General features: G+C 39.4%; 1 protein-coding gene across 2 annotated transcripts; it reads left to right on the top strand.

Annotated features, from left to right (window-relative positions):
• Positions 1 to 464: 464 nt before the first annotated feature.
• LOC144082509 (cohesin subunit SA-2-like) lies at positions 465 to 21125 on the top strand. 2 transcript variants are annotated; one of them, XM_077609731.1, is made up of 34 exons: positions 465 to 572; positions 2359 to 2482; positions 2558 to 2639; positions 4205 to 4348; positions 4443 to 4539; positions 5132 to 5208; positions 5369 to 5573; positions 5767 to 5918; positions 7392 to 7465; positions 7541 to 7664; positions 7988 to 8086; positions 8338 to 8417; positions 8619 to 8726; positions 8876 to 8987; positions 9081 to 9198; positions 9290 to 9393; positions 9471 to 9563; positions 9641 to 9730; positions 9868 to 10071; positions 10361 to 10431; positions 10934 to 11021; positions 11101 to 11181; positions 11264 to 11356; positions 11431 to 11605; positions 13524 to 13663; positions 13815 to 13916; positions 14014 to 14162; positions 14299 to 14427; positions 14978 to 15204; positions 15644 to 15878; positions 16705 to 16812; positions 16887 to 17013; positions 17812 to 17889; positions 19362 to 21125. In XM_077609731.1, exons 2-34 carry the CDS (start codon positions 2439 to 2441, stop codon positions 19383 to 19385), a joined length of 3834 nt encoding a protein of 1277 aa, XP_077465857.1. In that variant the 5' UTR covers positions 465 to 572; positions 2359 to 2438; the 3' UTR covers positions 19386 to 21125. The 2 variants fall into 2 exon arrangements, with proteins under 2 accessions (XP_077465857.1, XP_077465856.1); XM_077609730.1 differs by having other exon boundaries at positions 513 to 705.
• Positions 21126 to 22937: the final 1812 nt, after the last annotated feature.

Raw genomic sequence — 22937 nt, 5'->3', positions numbered from 1 at the left:
ATTTCTGACTACCAAATTTTTTTACCATATTGGACGTCTATTGCTGTGATTGGTGGTGAATGGTTTAAAGCACAGGTGTCAAAGTGGAAGTCCGGGGGCCAAATCTGGCCTGCCGTGTCAAGTTGTGCGGCCCAAGAAAGTAAATCATTTGTGCTGACTATGTTTTAGGGTCAAATTCAAATGAAGATTATAGATGTTTGGACCAAAAAAAACAAATGATTAAAAGACGATGATGATTAAAACCTCAAATACACATTGTTTTAGATTTATTAAAAATGAATATTTAAGGCTTTTGATCCAGTTTTTTGACACCCTTGGTTTAAAGCATGGTTGCATTGGAAATGGCACACTTTCCTTACGAGCGTTTCCACTATATAATGTCCTAATTTTCGTTTCAATAACAATGGCACCGAAACGTGCCGATTTAAAATGTAGTGCTGAGGGGCGACCACTGGGTGCCCGATCGTCGAGCAGCGGCGGCGGTGGTCTTGTGGCCGCTAGGTGGTAGCTCTGCACTAGGATTTCCTCCTCCCAGGTCGTCGAAACAACAAATTGAACTCCGGAGCAAGCGGGTGAGAGAACGTCCAAAACCGCCTCTGACCGCGACTTTTAAACAGTTTTGATAGAATTACAGTGAGATCTGGCCCGAGGCTTGTCGAACTAGTTCAAGTTACGAATCCGCCGGGACTATTATTTCTCAGCAAGGTAAGTTAGCTGTAAAATGGCGGAAAGCTATGTGGAACTTAGTTGAATTGTATTTTGCTAGCCGGGGCTAACGCTAGTTGAGCCTCGAGCGCGGAGGTCTGCCTCAGCCAAGTCGCCGAGTTAGCCCCGCCGTGAGAGACGAGCGCTGCTCCATATCGCCATAGCGAGCCGACAAAACGGTGCAAAATAATGTGGCAAAAGGCAAAGAAACCAATTGTTGTTTCGGTGCACTTGCTTGCACCTCACATCAATTGTAAACACTGTTTGTTGCTTATGCAATACGGGATTGAAACTCCAGAGGCAAGATGGAGGACGCAAGGACGTGATGTTTTTTTAAGGCAACGTTAGCACGTAGTATTAGCATAGCTAACCAATGGGGCTTTCTCGTGGAGGCAAAATTCGTCTGAATTATTTGTTGTTTGTGATATTGAGGCCTAGCCCGGAATTCCCATCGTTTCCGGGCGAAATCGGCAATCGCCTGCGTTTGCTTCCCTGCTAACGTGTTGTTGCTAACATTAGCATCGTTGGGCTTGCGTTGTTATGGTATTGTGATCTTCCCACGATAGCGGCAAGAAACACCGACCCAATGCCGAAACGGTTTAAGTGGAAATTGAAACCGATTTGCAATTTTGGGCGCATTGCACCTGGCTGTCCATTTTCTCTTGTCTAAGCTACCCGCGGATGCTAGCAGCGCTAGCCTCGGCAAGCGCACCGGTGTCAATTTTGACAGGAGCCGACCAATAGCGTCGTCACGTCGGCTCCGTTCGAGGCAACGCGGGCATTTGTGTGCTGCAGATTTGACTTTCAAACTCCCCCATAAAGGACTTAACGGCATGTTACTACCCAAGATCTTCGCCTCTAGCTTCGTGTTAGCAAGTTTATGAGATTCCCTGAGCGATTTGGCGCCACTTTTTCAGTCAACACCCATTGAATCCCGTCATCTTGTCATCATAAAATATTAACGCAGGAACGAGCGAAATGGGCGCATTAATGATGTCTACCTCTGGTCAATAAAGCTGACTTAAAGACCAATGCTACGTTACCATGCACTAAAAAACACTGGTGTTCATGATTCCTATTTCTGCAATTGCTGGTGAATAAACTACCTGCATGATCGTGTAATACCTTCAATATACTGGAAAATACGATCCATTGAATACAGTGACAGGCCTCCTCCTATATATACACCTTTATTTTGTAAGCATGTCTTCTATTATGATAATGGGTTATCATCGTTCGATTAGATTGCACTCATTAAGATTCACACTGATTATCTAATTATATCAGAGGCAATAGACAAGTCGATGATTGCCTTTCACAAGTTAATTTGTCTTTATCTATCGTACATGTACAGTACGATCTATACAGTACAGTAAGTAGTTGTGGCCTGCAGTATCTTGTTGATGTTGGTAACTCGTTTTGATTGGTCGAAGTATGCACGGGGCGGACATAGCACGTCCATATTTGGCCAGTGAGGAAGATACTCCAATGATCTTGTAGCGAGGGGGACTGGGAAGAGGGAACCAATGCATTGAGTGCAAAGATCCACAAGAGCATCTGTACCGCCCACTGTTACCATGTGAAGTGAGAATGGCCTGTTTTCATCATTTTTTTTCATGACTGTAATGTCTCTAATTTGATATCTCCATTTAGGTTTCATGCCAGCGTCCGTGTATTTTCTGAGGATTACAAGCCAGTTATAAATTGGAAGTTATCCAAAAGATGTTAGAGAAATGATAGCAGCACCAGAAATACCAGGAGATTTCCCCTACGCTCAGTAAGTGAAATGAGGATTTTTGTTACTTTTTGTGTCAGTCCGACCTAAATGTTCTTGTTATTTTGTCCTCGCTAGGGATACAGACACACAATTCTCATCAGACACAGACTTTTCTGAAGAGCCAGATGGAAGGAGTTCAAATCCCACTAAAGGAAAGGTATGGTAAAAAAAAGGATTGTAGTGGAATGTAGGCTTTATTTTTCAATGGGAATGTAAATCACAAAGTGGAGATTTTCAGTTACATTTGACATAATTATCCATACTAAATTTGCATCATCTTCTCGTTCTATTTTTGTTCAAAGTCTTTTCATTGAATTCCTCCATAGAAGGGGGGCGGCAATAAGACTACATTCCTTTTTTCATTTTTGCGGCTGGTGCATAAACATTATGAGATGGTAGGAACAGAATCACAATGTTGAGTCACACTGAACTGAAATGAACCGAGTATGCCGTTATATTGCCGGTCTCCAAGCATTTAATAGGCCACAATGCATTAATATTTAGTGAGCAACAACAACACATGCAAGGATGGACATAAATGGTAGCAGGTGCGCATGTAAAGTGTCCTTAGGCAAGACACCGAACCCTAAATTGCTCCCAGTGGGCATGGCAGCAGCAGTGCTTACTGGTGTCTGAATGAATGGGTTGAAAATAAAGGCCCTGTAACGCACTTTGGACAGTAAAAGTATAGATCAAGCACTATATAAGTGTCTCCATTTATCATTTTACATCTTTGCAACACACTATTTTATTGTATTTTCCTTAGTGTGCTGTCAAAACTAATGAGCAAATTGCGTTATTTTGACTGGATTTAGGGCGGCCCAGTGGCGCGAGTGGTTAGCGCGTCAGCCTCACAGCTCTGGGGTCCTGGGTTCAAGTCCAGGTCGGTCCATCTGTGTGGAGTTTGCATGCTCTCCCCGGGCCTGTGTGGGTTTCCTCCGGGTACTCCGGTTTCCTCCCACATTCCAAAAACATGCATGGTAGGCTGATTGGACACTCTAAATTGCCCCTAGGTATGGGTGTGAGTGTACATGGTTGTCCGTCTCCTTGTGCCCTGCGGTCGGCTGACTACCGGTTCGGGGTGTCCCCGGAGACAGCTGGGATTGGCTCCAGTACCCCCCGTGACCCAAATGAGTATAAAACGGTTCAGAAAATTAGATGAGATGACTGCATTTACATTGAAAAGTTATGGCAGTTTGGATCTCGATATCTTTAAGAAAACCAAATAATTTGGTGTACTTGAACCATATTTTGTGGTGTATTTAATTTGTTGTTTACTTCTGTGTCAATATTTTACTAACTTGTTCATGTGTATTTTGGTTGGTTTTACTTGAAATGTACGTGTAAAAAAAGTTTGACGGAATCTGATATAGGCATTAAATTAGAATGGGTCACTTGGACATGTAGTGTAAGCGTAAATCCAACTACTCAGAGACGCTCTATAAACAGTGCTGTAGTAAGAAGGATTTTGTCGTATCCGTTCAAGGTGACCTTGGCTTTGACCAGTCTCAAACTTGTGGCATCAATTCAGAGAAAACTAAGGTGGTATGGCTAATCTCGCCAAAATTAGCGGACTGTTCTGAGTGTATTTCACTTGTTAGCCTGTGAAAATGGATTGGAATGGATAAAACCACACAGTATCCTTACTTTAATATGCTTAGGGCCTTGGGCGTTCTTTAATAAAAAAAGAAATATTCCCTAATGTTATTGCTCTTGTTGCAGGGTGGAAAGAAGGGCAAGAAAGCAGCAGCTGACAAAGGCAAGGGGGCCAAGGGCCAAGGCCGGATAAATGGCCACCACCAAGAGAATGGCATGGAAAACATGATGCTGTTTGAGATTGTTAAGATGGGCAAGAGTGCAATGCAGGTTGGATATGTATATAACACATAATAATGCATACAATCAAATGTAGGTTGTTTGCACTGGTCCTCATGTCACAAATGTTTATTGTTCTCCTTAGTCTGTTGTCGATGACTGGATTGAGTCTTACAAACATGACAGGGATGTTGCGCTGCTTGATCTTATCAACTTCTTCATCCAGTGTTCAGGGTGTAAAGGTATGTTTATTACTCATTTTTAGTGCTTGCAAAGAAGCACACGTCTTGGTTTGGGTTGTCTTTTTTTTCTTCAACATAATGTATATATCTGATTAATCATACCACATTTTCAAGTGTAAAATTTTGCCTTGTCAGCTCTCAAGCTAAACTAACTTGGTTATTTTGACTTCACATTTTCCTAACCCTCTCCACTATGATGGAGTCAGGTGCCAACAAGCAACTTAACGACAGAAGCTTGACGCTGCCAAGATTGGTTTTATTGACTAATTGCTTAATAGTGGAATTATATGCTCTTTAGCTGTCTACCGATTTCCACAATATGGATGAGAATGCCGATAAGCAAAGTACGCACACTGGCAATTCATGTAAGAGATATTTGCAAAATTAGCTTTCTTTCTGATAAAAGTACAAAATGTGGGTTTCTCTGAGTGTGTTTCCATGCCTAGGGCAGATCTTTTTCAATCAAAACAATGAAAATTATAGTAGAAATTTACTGTGATGTAATATTTCTCATCTGAGCACAAATGTATCTTTTCAATGTCGCTATGGATAACGTCACTTTTTTCATGTTGTCTTTGCATTCATTGATCAGGTGTTGTCGGTGGAGAGATGTTCCGCAACATGCAGAACTCAGAAATTATCAGACGAATGACAGAGGAATTTGATGAGGTAATTTGATTGGACTCTTTTCTTAATAATATCAATTGAGTACTGTTCAATTAGAATGACTTCTGCTGTAGTTACTATCTTATGAGATGTGATTAAGAAGAACTTTTGGAAGAGCCCTTCCTGGTAATAACTCTTTTCCTTTCCCCTGTGGCCACTTTAGGACAGCGGAGATTACCCTCTTACTATAGCAGGGCCCCTGTGGAAGAAATTCAAGTCAAGTTTTTGTGAATTCATTACAGTCTTAGTACGGCAGTGTCAGTACAGTATCATCTATGATGAATATATGATGGACACAGTTATCTCCCTTCTCACCGGACTATCAGACTCTCAAGTCAGAGCCTTCCGACACACATCTACACTGGCAGGTAAAATTTTAGAATTCTACTGAAGGAAATTTTTGAGAACATTTCCCTCATATCTGTGCAGTATTGCCCCTACAAGTTTATGTTGCACTCACACATTGACACATGCAGACTTTTGGGTCTTATGTATGAAAGATTAACTTGTACTGTCTTAGGTGAATAATCAATTTTGCTTCTTGATACTCTGTTTCCATAGCAATGAAGCTGATGACAGCCCTGGTGAATGTAGCTCTAAACTTGAGCATCAACATGGATAACACCCAGCGCCAATACGAAGCAGAGAGGAATAAAATAGTTGCCAAAAGGGCCAATGACAGACTAGAGCTCCTCTTACAGAAACGAAAAGAGGTAAGGTCAATTTTAAGGTACAACCTTGACAGATTAGAACTGGAACTGTCTTTCAATAAATGAATGGGATGTCATGACAGGTCAAATGTCCCGATATATGTGGGGTGGCGTGGCGCAAAATACTGAGCCCCGCATTGCTCCTGATAGTGCCTTTAGTAGGCAAATGACTGTATATGGCATAGTACTTTGTTTGAGTGGTGTGAAGGTGAAAAGGCGCTATTCAAGTCCATCTGCCAATATTTTCTCTGCAGGCTTCTGAGCAGCGAAATGTCACAATACATGGCAACAGTTGGCCAGAAAAGTCGTAGAGCAATGCTTGATATAAGTGGCTTTGCGCTGTCATTCGTGACTTTTGGATATTGCACGAAATGGAAATCTAAACACATTGAAGCACTAAACTGGAAAGTGGTATTATAACTCTGAACACTGAGTGCATTGTGACTATGACCAGAATAAACAGTCCGTGTGACAAAAGTGGGAACGACAGAAAAGTTTAAAAAGTGTGGAAGAACCTTTGAGTGAAATATAAATAAAGCACTGTGACGGTCATTATAAAAAAAGATGTCACGTAAGATTCCCACTATTAAGCCATCAAATACCTTAACCAATGGAGATCGAAATAATACGGCGCAAATCAGCCATTAATGTTCCTTCTTAAAGTAAATGAAACATTTGTTTAATTTTAATTGAACACTTCCAAATCTTGTAGTATTATTCATAGAATATTTATAATCTTTCTAGTTTTGTAGTATTACCTGTCCTTTTTTGTTTGCCTGTGCCATTTTTATGCTGCAGTGCCCCCTTGTGTTTAAAAAAAATGGAAACTGAACTGTAGAACAATGCATACTGACTGAGTCTAGGATTCTCAATTAAAAAATGCTATTGTAGCAAATATCAAGTCTAGGCAAATTCTGGTTGGGTAAGCATTACTTCCTCCCCCCTCACATCAATAATAAAGATTTAATTTAAAGGGTTGTTACAGTTAAGCAATAGTATTTTACGTGCCTACGCATTGGCTACCGTGCATATTAATCAGTGTGAATAAAATTATCTTTTGTATAATTGGAGCAGTTATGGTGGAAACATATGCAGGATGTACCTCGTGTTATTGAAGACGCATCTACTGTTAACTGGGTTATATCTCAGCAGGTCCTAGTTGCCGTCCATCTGCCTTGTTACTGTACACACACACACACACACACACACACACACACACACACACACAGGCAATACAGATAGTACATTTTGAAAAAGGGAAACTGCACCACTAAATTACTGATGAGACTCATGTTATTTCACAAAGGTGCTTAACAATTGAGTCAATTTAATATATTTGGCACGTTACCTCAATTAAACACGAGGATGTAGAAGAATCTATTATATATAAGGTGAATCTTGTGCTGCAGAACTCTTATATGCTGACTCCTTTTTTTTTTCCAAATGTTTACTGATGTACTTATGTTTCCATTTCAGCTCCAGGAAAACCAAGATGAAATTGAAAATATGATGAATGCAATATTTAAAGGAGTCTTTGTACATCGTTATCGGTAAGGACCCACCAAATCAGCATTTTGGTCTTCTTCACTGGTGTTCACTTAACACACTCAATAATGTTTCAACAGTGACTCTATAGCAGAAATCAGAGCCATTTGTATAGAAGAGATTGGCGTTTGGATGAAGCTTTATAGCGATGCCTTCCTTAATGACAGTTACCTAAAGTACGTTGGATGGACAATGCACGACAAGGTGAGTCAGAAAACAAACTTTAATTACTACTACCTATTCTTCCTCTGCTCCTTAAAGTCATTGTGACATTAATATTTAAGTCACATTGTATATTCCTCTTTTTTGGACGGGTGTCAGCCATATCTGCCTGTAAATAGCTATTTTCTCCACCGGAAGTTTAAAAAAAAAACACAATAGTTTCCTTATTTATAATAGATTTGTGTCGTTTCAGAATACTATAGAGCTGTGGCTGTTATAAAAAACACTAGAAATAAATATGAATGGCTTTTTTATTTTTATTTTTTTTATCCAACACTCAACTCTTTGCAATCTCTTGATTTTAGCAAGGTGAGGTACGGCTGAAGTGTCTGACAGCTCTACAGGGTCTGTACTACAACAGAGAGCTCAATGCAAGGCTGGAACTCTTCACTAGTCGCTTTAAGGTAAACGCCACCTGCTGGATATCTTAAGTAAAAGAGAACAAAAGCATTCATGTTAATGAATATGCGATGGCACAGGATAAACACCAAGAAAAAATAAGTACTATGTTAAAAAGACTATGATTTTTTTCTATATTTTACCAATACCTCATGTACATTGACCAGTTTGACACATCAGACAACATTTATTTTCAGATTTGTTGTATTCACGGAAAATAATCGTTGAATGAGCCTTCCCCTTTTCGTTTTTTCAGGACCGCATTGTCTCCATGACCCTTGATAAGGAGTACGATGTTGCAGTTCAAGCAATCAAGTTGCTAACTTTAGTTTTGAAGTAAGTTCCAAATGATTGTATCTTACTTTCTACATTGTTTACCTTTTATCACTACAAAATAACTTTTTCCTACCAGTAAGCCCCTTGTGTGTGTGTGTACTTGCTTACACACAAAGTATTACACTAGACATTTGGTTGTAACTTATAACAAATTTGTTCCTACATTTATACTTGAATGGTTCTTTTTCTTTGTATCTGCAGTAGTACAGATGAGGTATTGACCCCTGAGGATTGTGAAAGCGTATATCATCTGGTCTACTCGGCACACAGGCCCGTAGCTATCGCAGCAGGAGAATTCCTCTACAAGAAGTATGCTGTTTGTGATTTAGAAAAAAAAATGATGTTTACTGTCCCCAGCCTAGTTTCAAGTTCTCTTGTGTCCTACCAGGATACATTAAATTTACATTATTTTGTATACTCAGCACCCAGTAGCCTAAAACTATTCTATATCTTTCAAGATTGTTCAGCCAGAGGGAACCAGAGGAGGAAGGGGCCCCAAAGAGGAGAGGTAGACAAAGTCCCAATGCCAATCTCATAAAAACCACTGTCTTCTTTTTCCTGGAGAGTGAGGTACACATTTTATTTGACTGTTTTTTTTTTGTGTTTTTATTAACATCCGAAGTAATCAGGTTATTTACCTATACTGTGTGAAAATCTCCTCAGCTCCATGAGCATGCAGCCTACTTGGTGGACTCTCTCTGGGAATGTGGTCCCGAGTTACTTAAGGACTGGGACTGCATGATCAGCTTACTATTAGATGACCCATTACCAGGAGAGGAAGGTATGACAAAAATATCATCACATTGCTGAGAAGTGGCTTGTAGCGAATGTGTTTATTTACTAACCGGGAATTTTGTCTTTGTAAATTGTAGCTCTTACAGATAGACAAGAGACAGCTTTGATTGAAATCATGCTCTGCACTGTACGCCAGGCTGCTGAATGTCACCCCCCTGTGGGAAGAGGCACAGGGAAGCGGGTAAGTTGCATGATGGATAGATACTATGATAGTTATAGTACAAACTACAAAGGTGTCTGGCGTGGTTCTATGCTCAGGTGATGACAGCTAAAGAAAAGAAGACTCAGCTCGATGACAGAACAAGAATGACAGAGCTTTTTGCGGTGGCTTTGCCCCCTCTTCTGGCCAAGGTCTGTAATTACTTCATACATTTGCCTTCATATGTTCTTAGGAAAATATCACGTGAATTTGAATGTTTGCCCAACAGTATGGTGTAGATGCAGAAAAGGTGACCAATTTATTGCAGCTTCCTCAGTTTTTCGACTTAGAAATTTACACCACAGGACGTCTGGAAAAGGTTAGCGAAGCTTTTTTTTTTTTACATTTCTTACAACTCCACACTTGCAATCAATATATTCTCAGCTCTACTAAATGTTTATGGGATAAATAATTGCTGCATATCTTGTTTGTCCTATCTGTTGACTGTGATTGTAGCACCTCGAAGCCCTTCTCCGCCAAATCAAGGAAATTGTGGAGAAGCACACAGACACTGAAGTTTTGGAGACATGCTCTAAGACCTACCATGCCCTCTGCAATGAGGAATTCACCATTTTTAACAGGGTCGACATTGCCCGTTCCCAGCTGCTGGATGAGCTGGTAGACAAGTTCAATAGGCTACTAGAGGATTTTCTACAAGAGGTAGGCTATGATTAATGTTATTTGTATGGGGTTGTTTTATTATTTGACACCATTTACACAGAATTTGTCCTATTTCCTTTTGCTAGAGTGTGTCAATAAAACTTTTTCAGGCTCAACATGAGTGCAAGTACTTTCATTTGAGTACTTACCAATACTCGGTACACGTTTGGGTTATGTCTATGTCATTTGTGTACTGTCTGTCCATCCAATATATCTTGGAAAATTAAACATCTGCCATTAAGGATTTTTGACCTTTTTATTTTTTCTTTAACTAAATTTCACTTTCCAGTGTGAAGATACTGATGAAGATGATGCTTATCAAGTTTTGTCAACTCTAAAGAGAATCACAGCTTTTCACAAGTATGAATTTCTAGTCTTGGCTTATAATATGCTAATATTCTCTTACCTGTCATGTTTTTGTTGTTGTTGTAACTTTTGGCTTGTTTTTTTTTTTTTGCACTACCAAATCTTGTAACAAGTAAGATCGAGGAGGTTGCTTCTTTAGGGATCTGTTGCCATATTTCAATCAACAAAACAAACAATTATAATATTTTTAGCACTCAGAAAATGCATAACAAAGTGTTTTGTATAATCAATGAAGAGCAAAGGCTAATCAGTGTGCAGCCAAAGAGACGGGGCATCCACATAGCTTAAAATAGCTTCCTTAAAGGGGTTTCCCAAGTCTCATAAGATTATGTTTCAGGTGTTTTATTTAGTCAAAAAAAGTCTTTTTGATTGAACCTTTAAACATAATTTTAATCGCGTTTTGTGGGAAAATTTTCAGCCACCCCTCTATAATGTGTGTAAGACTAAGCAAAATCTTTTTTTCTTTCTTTTTAACCCCTTTTATTCTGTCTCTTAGTGCACATGATCTCTCTGGGTGGGACTTGTTCACCAGCAACTTTAAGTTGCTCAATACAGGAATAGAAAATGGAGATATGCCTGAGCAGGTAATTTTCAAACAACTATTGAATGCATCCTGTTGGTTACGTTCACTCTATGAGCGTTTTTATTTGTTTGTTTGAGCAGATAGTCATCTATTCGCTACAGTGTACCCACTATGTAATCCTGTGGCACCTGGCCAAGTTATCCGAAGGCGGCTCCCGAAAGGTGACTTCAAATTTGGCCTACTTCAGTTTACTCCTTGCCAAGAAGGGTGACTGTCCCTCTAAACACCTGTCTAACCTTTCAGGATGACATGGTTACCTTAAGGAAACAGATGAGGGCCTTTTGTATGATGTGTCAGCGGTACCTCACTAATGTTAATACAGCCGTCAAAGAACAGGTGACAATTTCACATTAATAGCTTGTGTTTCGGTGTTGACGTGGAGTTATAACTACTTTTCCTTTTCACTGCAGGCATTCACCATCCTTTGTGACCTCTTGCTCATCTTCAGCCACCAGATGGTGGCTGGGGGTAGGGAACATCTAGAACCCTTGGTCTATTCCTCTGAGGATTCGCTTCAGTCCGAACTGCTCACCTTCATCCTAAATCACGTTTTCATAGACCAGGATGATGACACCAATAGCACAGGTACAGTTGATTAAGCTAGCCACCGCCCTACCCTGGTAAGCACATTGAGACCTATGATCAACTCATATGGTAATCAATAAGCGTATTAATGTTATTTATGTACTGTAGTATACTCCTGAAGTTGAGTAGTCCTGTACATTTCTGACTATTAGGCGCACTGGTTTATAAAGTGCACCATCAATACATATGAAAACCAAATGAAAGCCTATTGATAAGTCTTTTTAAGTTTCTTTGGCTTTAAAACTAGGGGTGCACTGAAATAAACTTTCAGCCTTAACATGGATTACTGGTGAAAGCAAAACATTTTTTTAACTATGCCACTAAACATTAAATAATGTGCACACACACACACACACACACACACACACACACACACACACACACACACACACACGTGTCTGTATATGTATGTATATATCTGTGTGTGTATATGTATGTATATATATATGTATGTATATATTATATATGCATATATATGTATATGTGTATATGTATATATGTATGTACGTGTATATGTATATATGTGTATATGTACGTGTATATGTATATATGTATGTATATATATGTATATATACGTGTACATGTGTGTGTGTGTGTGTGTGTGTGTGTGTGTATGTATGTATATATATATATATATATATATATATATATATATATATATATATATATATATATATATATATATATATATATATGTATATGTATACACATTATATATATGTGTATATATATAAAAAGTTTAAAAGCCAATTAAGGTAAAGAAGCAGTTTACTTTTCTTTTTAGATGAAAGTACTTTCTCTACATAATCAAAGAATCTGTTCCTCTGTTCATTGAGAACATGTCTCACTGGTAATGCTGCTTTTTTATGTTCACATCTAATTAATGCTCTTCCTAACGAGGGAAATCTCAACAAAATACAAATGCTCCGAATAGACTTCAATGAAACATGTCCCGACAAACTCCATTAGTTTGATTTTTACTCCGTGGTCTCTCAACTTCTTGAAAAACGAGTGCCGCAATGAGAGCATCTGGGGAGCTTCTCTTATTAGTTAGCTGCTCAAAGGGGGCAAGAAGAAAGCGAGCATTTTTCGTGGGCTCGTCATGTCCACTGCATGCAGTCTCTTGCCATAGCATGTAATATATGCTGTTGCCGTGTTCAAAGCGTTTTGGAGGGAAACCACATTTTGAGTCACTTTACGTCCGAAAGGTTTGGTGCTTCTCGACTACAAATAATCACCCTGAGTTGCGTTCCTTATTAAATTCCAAGATTTTTGTATGAGTAAAAAGTAAGTGTATTCAATCTGATGGATTTATTCAGTCATCAATTGTGCGCGAGCTTCCAAATAAACTCCCTCACGCGCTCACTGCACAGGCCCCACGCCCCAGCGCATTCATCCAAAGTTCAAACGGGCCTCAGCAAAGGTCTGAGCTATTTGGCCTTTAGTTTTTCATGCCTTTTGACTTACTGGCTGGCAGCAACCATGGCCAGAGGCATTTTGTTTTTAACTTGTATTTGCATCCTATTCTTGTGAAAGTGATATGTACTTCTGCCTTCAAGGAATTTCTCTAAAGAATTAGGGAAGGCCTGATTAGATTTTGAAAAGGTCAAGGTCACTATGACCTCCCTGAGTTTCATCTCTTCCCCATTAATTTCTGAAACGCCTGAAGGAAAGGTCATGACATCTGGAACAAGTGTGAATTCTGAGGAAAAGAATCATTTGGCTACAACTGAAGGAAAAAAATGGACTCATGAATGTACTTGTAATTTAAAAGTAAATTGGGAAAGCCATATGTTCAACTGCTTTGCATTAACATTTAATTCTGGGGGGAAACGTGTTATTGTATGGTGACTGGGGATTGAGATTTACAGAAAAGTGCCTGGCAAAGTCTAATGTTTGTGTTGTTTTCTTTCTTTAGATGGCCAACAAGATGATGAAGCATTGAAGATTGAAGCGTTACATAAGAGGAGAAACCTCCTGGCTGCCTATTGTAAATTGATCATTTATTGTGTTGTAGAAATGAAAACCGGAGCAGACATTTTCAAGCAGTACATGAGGGTGAGTTTTTTTTTTTCCCCCTCCTCCCTCCTCAATGATTTTGCGACTATTTTCCCAAACATATTCGTATTACAGCAGAAACCCACCTTTTGACGTGATTTAAGATTTGGCCTTTTAGAACTAAGTTTTTCTTCCCTGTTTGTTTGTACAGTATTACAATGATTACGGTGACATCATCAAGGAAACAATGAGCAAGACCCGGCAAATTGACAAGATTCAGTGTGCCAAAACCCTTATCCTCAGCCTTCAGCAGGTCAGTGCTTTAAAGTCTGCTCATTTCCTTTTAGACATTTGAAAGTGTCCGATTTCTTGCAGCCACACGCTTGACGTTTTCCTTCTGTTTCTCTTAGCTTTTCAATGAAATGCTGTCAGAGCTGGGCCATGGGTTTGACCGCTCCTCCTCCGCTTTTTGCGGAATCAAAGAGTTGGCCCGTCGATTTTCCCTAACCTTCGGCCTTGATCAAGTGAAAACACGAGATGCCATTGCCATGCTACACAAGTACGACTTTCTTTTACCTAATTAAATTCAACAATACTGCTGTTGAATGATGGTTAAGTAAATATGGTCAATAAGTCTTCTTGTAGCCACAATATCTTTGCTCTTTTCTGAAAGTCCATCTGTACTTGTTTTATAGGGATGGAATAGAGTTTTCTTTTAAGGATCCAAGTCCCCAAGGAGAAGGAGGCCCTCCTCTCAACCTGGCATTCTTAGACATTCTCAGTGAATTCTCCTCAAAGCTGATGAGACAAGACAAGAGGACTGTGTATGTTTCATTTCTGTTTTGCTGCCGGGTGGGAGGGTCAACGGGTTTTGCAAACAACCTTTCATTATTATTATTATTATTAGTAGTAGTAGTAGTAGTAGTAGTAGTAGTAATATATCGTTCACCCTTCATTGGGAAAGTGACTTTATTGGGTTATAAAAAAAATGTAGCCCCTATAAAGATCTGGCGTGCATTTTAGCTCATGTCAAACACAATTTTAACACATAACATATAGTATTTAAAGAAACATATTTGATTATGTAACATTTTAATGAATGAATGCAATTTTAACTTTAAAAAATGTTTAGTTCATTGCCTGTCATTGGCAAGGATAGACATCCAATATGTTTAAACCCACTAAATGCTCGTCTTTCCGTTCCAATGACAGCACTAGACGTCCAGTCCATTTTACCTGGGAAGTCTGGCAATAATCATTGGCTGCCAGCTTCTCCCAGTTTAAATGGACTGGACACCTAGCAGCATCATTTGCAGAGTTTTGGTCTTCGCATGAGTTTGTTGGTGTCATGCACTTCTCCCTGTTTCTCCGCAGCCACATGTACTTGGAGCGTTTCATGACCTTCCAGATGGCACTGCAAAGAGAGGACTGCTGGCTCCCCCTCATTTCCTACAGGAATTCCCTACAGGCCGGTGGTGATGACGACACCATGTCGGTGATGAGTGGCTACTCCAGCAGAGGCTCCTCGGTTCGTTCGAAAAAGACCAAGGCTACTCCTGCGACAACTGGAACTTCTGCCGCAAAGCGAAAGCTGCCAGAAGGTAGCAAACCATTCCGCAATGAAATTCACCCATAATCTTTAAGCGCAGATTACTCTGCAGTGCTTACCACAAAGACACGTGTCTATAAACATTCGTTAATTTATGAGCGTGGCACGGTTACTACATGGCTGCAATCAAACAGTCGAAGCCCAAAAATGTCTTCCAACTGTTCCGATGCCTTCCAAGAACGTTGGCTCAAGCACTCGCGCTGACGGGCAAAGAGATAAAACAGCAGATGGTGGAAGCCTTCTAATTATCACTATTGCCACATCAATTCATCAACAACAAGAAGAAAATGAAATTCCATTTTGGATCAAGTTGCTGTAATCTTGAATTTTGATTGTAATGTTTGCTAAAACTTAGCGCCATCTGTGCAAATTTCAGTCTAACTAGGGATAAACCGATGTTCTTGCGTGGTAATTTGGCCTTTTCCTTGCAGAGGAAAGCAGTAGCAGTGAGGTGTGGCAGCAGAGCATTCAGACCCCAGTCATGTTGCCATCCCCCCACCTCACCTCCACCGCCATGCGAGACCCAAAAAGGAACCGCGATGATAGCTACATGGGTGTCTACGCGCTCCCTCACGACCAGCCCCAGCCCCATCAACATCCGCAGCAGCAACAACAACAACACCACCAACAGACACCTCAACACCACCAAACTCCCATGGATTACAAGTACGGCAATCCGTAGATACTCATGGTTTTGTTTTTAATATCTGACTATTGAGATATTGCTGTTGGGTGAACAGGAGGGCTGCCATGATGGCCATACTAATCAACAACTAATTGTTTTAGTAATCGACTCTGGTCAACAAAAGAAAAGATGCAAAAATTACTTATGTAATTCTGACTTTCGTCCTCCCACCCCACCTCAGGATTTTTTTTGCAATGCAAAATTATTACAAATTGAGATTTTGAACTAGCTGCCACTGAAAAAAATAGCCATAAAAAATCTCCATCTCTTTTTTTGCGCCTTTTAATGGTATTAGGAAAGTATATAGTTCGTATATATTTACATTTTTCAAATAACAGGACAAAATAGTTTATTTAATTGTCTTTATTTTTGTCAACTTAAAATAATCACAAAAACAAAAGAAATAATGGTAACGGTTCTTGTTTTTTACGATTTTTTTTTCAGTTAAAAAAACACTAAGGAAACCTGGGAATAACTCATTTTCAAATTCTTTAATTATTATTATTTTTTTTTAAATAATACAAAAGGAAAAGTCCGTGAAGATAAAATATTTGATAAAAAAGATCATATTCTCAATGAATGCTGGTGATTGTGTGATGAATCAGAATGAGATAATGTTTTTGAAACCATTTGCTTGTCAAAACTGTCAATAGAGTATTTATTGTCCAACTTCACATAGCGTTGATTTTTTTTGCTCCTGGCGCACATTTCTAGCCCAAGACGTAAATTACCAAGTGTCACCATCACATTAATCATTTTTAGCAGTCCAAGTGAACAATGGGTGCTAATTCAAGTCATTTATTTCAGTTCGCAAGTGACGTGGATGCTGGCTCAGAGACAGCAAGAAGAGGCACGTCAACAGCAGGAAAGAGCCATGAACTACGCCAAGCTCAGGACCAATCTGCAGCACGCCATGTAAGACAACCGCCACGTGGCACGTCAAGGTGATTTATTGTCTCTAAGGCCCGCGTATCGGTCCGTCCGCGCAGACGTCGCGGCACCGGCCTCATGGAGGAAGACGAAGAGCCCATTGTGGAAGATGTGATGATGTCATCCGAGGGTCGTATGGATGACCTCAACGAAGGCATGGACTTTGATACAATGGACATTGACCTGGTAAGAACCACTCGCCGACGTTAAGTTGCTCATTCCGTAAAAACCGTGAGAGCTACGAGGCGTGAGGTCTACCGAGGACGTTTTCGAGGTCACTGCGGCGCTAGTGATTGAGCAACTGCATTTTTGTTGCTATTTTTTACCCCCTTCATTATCTGGTGAAATGTATTGCATGTGGTCTTAAATTTTAATGTCGCATTTAACATCCCAAACAACATGCCAATTTTCCCTTGGCCGCCGCTTCCCCCCCAAACATTACCGTCGCCTTTATTTCATCACCACTCGTTCCAGCGGGCATCTTTCTTCGCTCGGATGTCGGGAGAGGTTTAGTGAAATCCTCAAAACTCTGTTTGACTTTGAGGATTCAGTCAGTCATAGGAGACTGATTTGTTAGGCCGGCAACAATCACTGCGTGGCATCTTTTGTTGATATTTCGACAGCGGTCCCAAATGGGAAACGAGAAAGAAGCATATTCATCAAAAGTTTTGTTTTGGCGGACTCTAAAAGGACCTTTGTGTTTTGTTTAATGAAACATCATGTTGACAGTGCGTCGCAACATCATGACCAATTTATTTGACAATTTACACCCGCTCCACAAAACCACGCATGATGAGTGCAAAACCAGAACTAAATGTAATCTCAAACATATGTTGGACTGCATACCAAACGTCAAGTTGATTTCACTCGAAAAGTTCCGGCAGCACATTACTCGAGTCATTCCATCCATCTAGTTTATTAAGATACATAAACTCATCTATGATATGTGTGTGTTTAATTTCTTTTTTTTAACCTCTCCTCTAGCCCCCATCTAAAAATCGCCGTGAGAGGTCCGAACTCAAGCCGGACTACTTTGACCCCGCTTCTATTATGGATGAGTCGGTAAGAATGAATTATTTCTCGCACGCTCGATATTTTGCATGCGGATGAACAACGCAAAACGCGAGGCGTGCTGCATTCGAGTTGCTGACACAAAGCGTATAAAACAACGTCTTTGTAAATGTCCAGCTAGCCGAGCCGTGTGTGCTGGAGCCAAATTCCTTTCCCCTTGGCCTTGAAATCCAGGGCAGACACAAAGTCCTGAACATTTGTCAGTGTATTATGTTCAATCCAAATGATTCATTGCTAACATTTCTCACCGTTTTATATTTATTCATTTTCAAAATGATGCATTACAGATGACGCTTTGCAAATATAACATATAAATCTGAAAAGATGTTTATGAATTGACAGTGTGTTCAATGTATTTATTACACAATTTTGAGAAGAATTCTGTTCTGAGCTTTTGCTAATATTGTTACCTCTCACATTCACAAACCTTACAGTAACCAAATTATTAGAGACTGCTTCTGTTATAAAATAGGAGTCACAATTAATATTCTGTAGTTTTGCCTTTATCTCTGAACAGTCTAAACCAGGGGTCGGGAACCTTTTTGACAGCGAGAGCCATAAACAATTCATATTTTATAATGTTATTTGTTAAGAGCCATTCTCAGAATTGAAAAGTAAAAATATATGAAAGTCAGATTTTTTTTGTCATTTCACCACTTTTAAAGTACAATAAGTCTCTGAATTCTTTTGACAACATTGTTATGCTGTTGCTAATAAATCAGTATCAATGATGTCATGCATGCAGAAGAGTAATAAAAAACAAAATTATGATTAAAGTGGTGATAGAGGTCGTGTGCGGTCGATTGGTCGCCGGTCTTTTGGTCGCCCCGACCGCGACAACGGGCGACCAAAAGACCGGCGACAAAACAAGGTAAAACAACACGGTCTACGCATCAATAAAACCCAAAAATGGCCATGAGCAGTTTCACTGAGCTGACGTGTGATAAGAGTTTGTATGTACATGCGTTGTCCCTTTAAGAAGCTTCGTCAGTCAGGCAGGGTCTTAACAAGTTCTCCAACAAAAAACAATAAAAGTCCGGGAAATTTGGAGTTTTTCTCTAGCCTAATAATTACTAGGGCATTAAGTATGACTAAATAGTAATTCACAGTTTGTATTTAGGGAATTTGAGCAACAATTTAAATGGTAATTATCACTTACCTTCCGGGCGACCAAAAGACCGGCGACCTAAAGATCGGCGACCAAAAGACCGGCGACCAATCGACCGTGTACCGGTAGAGGTAGTGTCAACGTCACAGTGACGTTCCTATTAGTTCGTTTGGGACTCAGCTCTCTCACCAGTGATTTACATATTTTATCTCACAGGAAAGAGCCACATATGGCTCCCGAGCCATAGGTTCCCTACCCCTACCCCTGGTCTAAACAGAACTGTCAGCCCCTCCTTTTATTTTTCATGTCGTCTTACTGAAGCGCTTTATTTTTTTTATTTTTCACTCTCTTCTAGGTCCTGGGAGTGTCTATGTTTTAAACTAATATCCAAAATGATTTTGAGGCTGGGACACGAGAAGAGGAGCTTTGTATTTAAAGAGAATTTTAGATGCGAAAACAAGTGTGTTTTCTGTAAGAAAAGCAAAAATTACAAAAAAAAAAAAAGGTTTTGGCTTGTACTCCACGTGGACCAATGATGACCCACACTCAGTGTTGCTTGCTCAGAGAGGACTTCAAATATATACTTTTATAATCTTGCTTAAGATCTTCCTGTTCCAAAAATAGTGAAACAGGCCACTTCCAAACCGTATAAAAGACGATACTTGTCTGAAGAAAAATCCATAATCGCGTTTTCCCTTTTTTCAGTTCCCCTTTTTTCTCCCCCCCACTCCAAGCGGGGATGAATTGGTGTGTTTTTAACTTAAGAAACATTCTTTTTTTTTTTGTCTAACCCCTTTTTCCAATTGTAGAAGTTACCGGGTGTGATGTAGTAATTTATAAACAGACTGTAGTAGCTTGCCTGTACCGTGTTTAGCCAAGTGGATGGAGGTCTTTCCATTCTTGTACCCCCCACCCAAACCCCCCCACCCTATTTTAAGTTCATTTTTACTGCTTTGAGCTCCTAATAACCACTGGTGGTTAAGATTGTGAGATGTCATGTAGAATAATCAGTCCCGATCCTTGTTTTTTGCTGTGAAGAGTCCCACAGTCCAATAGTACGTTTTTGAGCTTACCCCCGAGCTTCGGACCACTCCTTAAGCGCCACCTGCGAAGAGAATTGTTCCCATGAACAACAAGTATGGCGGTCCGATGAAATCTTTTTTTCTTTTTTTTCTTCTCTCAATCTAGCAGCATCATGTCAAAAAATGGGTATCTACATTTTAAATAAAAATATATATGAATTGGTGCTGATTTTTATATATGTGCTTTGGTTTGCTTATTTCAACTTCACAAAATGAAAGAAATGTGTAAGAACCTGAGAGAAAAGGTGAAAGCGTGTAAATCCATGCGGCGAGAAAGATTTTTAGATTTGTATTTTTCAGTTTTACTTTTGCTTTCTTCCTCTTGTCTCGAAAATGTCTTCGGGTTTTTACCTTCTTTCCTAATGTGTAAATTAGTTTGGATAAAATGAATGAAATTCAGCTTTAAGAGTTTCTCGGCTTGAGTCCTGTCACGATAATACTTAGAGATTTCAAATGTTAATAAACGCAAGGTCGTCTTTCAGAAATTTCTGAACGCAAGTGATTCAGCGGCGCTGTGGCAGCTAGACAAAGCTTAGATTTTGACATATATTTGTCTCACACGACTTTTAATGAACTGTTTTGTCTACTGATTTTTTTTTAAATTTTTCTTTTGTAGTCATTCCATGCTAAAGCCTTAAACACGCTTCTTCTCTCACGCTAATCTTCCATGTCAGCAGATTGCTCTTGTTTAAAGGTGGATAATTGGCTTCTTAGAACATGAAACATGAGGTGGTCAAATGTAACGTGATCAAGTAGTCTGTGTTTTGCCTAATTATTTTATGTAAGTAAAAAGAAAATTCTTTTAAGGAAAAAAAAAGTACTGTTTATTGTTTGTTCCTTACCACTTGATTGGTATAAATCCTTATTAGATATCGTGTATATATTCAACTTTCATTTCTTTCCTTTTGGCCATTTTGTGTTCTGCACTCTTTGCCTACTTCCTGAGTTGTCTATTCTCCCACCCTCTTTCAGTCACTGTTTTCTGATTTGTACTTGTTTGGAGACAGTAACTTTTGAATAAAAATCAACACACACGATTTCAATTGTGGGAAATATTGACTCCACTTGTTCTCGCCTGAATCCCCAAAATAACGAATAGTTTGTCCCAATTTTCAGTTAAACTTGATTTGTTCTGATGGGTACCAACTGTCTGGCATTTCCTAAGCTAATTACGTATTGTATTCAAACATTAAATATGCCTGCAGTGATATTCAAATGGCCCTAAAAATGTAAGAACATGTCCTTAAGATTGCTTTGAATTTTTACATTTGCCCACTTATACAGATTTGATAAAATCTGCACTTAAATGCCTACTTTAATTGAATTTTTATGTTTTTTGACATACTTGATCCAGGCCTCAACCTAACGCCCCACTGAACTTCACTTTGTAAACAATAGGGGGCAGTAGAGATCAAACTGTAATCAACCCACAGCACCAAAATGGTACGTATTAAAGTTCTGTTTTTGCAAATGTCACCTGTTATCTTAAATTGCTCCTACTGTTTCTTCGCAGACATGTATATTGCTTTCTTATAACTCATATTGTTCTTTTGCTGTCATGAAGAACTATAGCAAAATATTTTAAAAGTGAAACCAAGCGCTCAATTATTGACCATAGGAATGGCTTACTGATTATTTATTTTGGCATCACCCCATCATGTTCTGCAAAGGGTGTATTGTCCTTATCTTCTGTCAGAATCATGTGATATAAAATCCTTATCGCCCCTTTGTTATAATAGCCAAACCCTTTTCGGAGAAGTGAAACCAGTTCTGCATGTTCAAAGTGTCAAACAAGTTATCTCACTGATTTATTTGCTCGTGTGGCAAAACAAGTTTCTTTTTTTTTCTTTTTTAATGTTGTTGTTGTGTATAGCTGAGTTTGTTCGGACCCCGCAGACCTAAATCTGAGCCTCTTGAGAGCCTTCTACTTACTCCAGATAACCTCTGGCCCTCCACAGGCCTATCAGTCCAGGCCATGTTAGGACCTCAAGAGGGTCAAGGAGGACTTGGAACTATGTTTCACGCATAGAGAAATGCCATTTTATTGAAAAAATATATTTAAAAAACAAAAACGTTAAATGAAATGCACTTACTCTAGCAAAGAAACGTAAACTCCTTTCGTATTCAGGATGCTAATCTCAGGGGCTTCTTAACATGATGAAAAAAAGAGTCTCCGTAAAGATAAACCCAGAAAAAAAAATGGAATTCTATGGATAAATCATTAATGAGAGTGCTGGTTGTAATCTGCTTGTAAATGCAGAGCGGCCGATCCTGGAAAATCATTCACCAGACCTGCTTTTGATTAGAACACATGTAAAGTCAACTGATTGCACTTCAAAAATGAGTCCCAGTGCAACCAAATTGTTTCTTTCCCCTCTGTACAGGGCCATTACGGGCTTTGCGTAGAAATTAAATATGGAAACTGGAACCAGTTGTTGGAGAAATGCTATTCTGCTTCAAGGGTAGCTCCAGTCAACATGCAATGAACTACTTTGTGCAGTGTGGGGAAAATAGTATGTTCTCACGCGCCACAGGAAGGCACACCCGTTTTCTGTCTTTCTGTTTTGCATTTGATTGTTTTATATTCATGAAGTCATTTTTTTCATGAGATATTTTGGAGTGGGGATTTCACTACAGTATTATTAGGGGTGGCAAACACGTGGCTCTTGAGCCGTGTGCGGCTCCCGGCCAAAATGAATGCGACTCTTTGCTTTTTATCGTATTGTATAGTGGTACCTCGAGATACGAGCTTAATTTGTTCCGGGACTGAGCTCGTATGTCGATCTTCTCGTAACTCGAACGAACGTTTCCCATTGAAATGAACTAAAAACGAATTAATTCATTCCAAC

The sequence above is a fragment of the Stigmatopora argus genome, chromosome 9 (genome assembly GCF_051989625.1).
Source record: "Stigmatopora argus isolate UIUO_Sarg chromosome 9, RoL_Sarg_1.0, whole genome shotgun sequence".
In the NCBI taxonomy this organism is placed as follows: Eukaryota; Metazoa; Chordata; class Actinopteri; order Syngnathiformes; family Syngnathidae; genus Stigmatopora; species Stigmatopora argus.
This window is presented reverse-complemented; position numbering and strand designations above follow the sequence as displayed.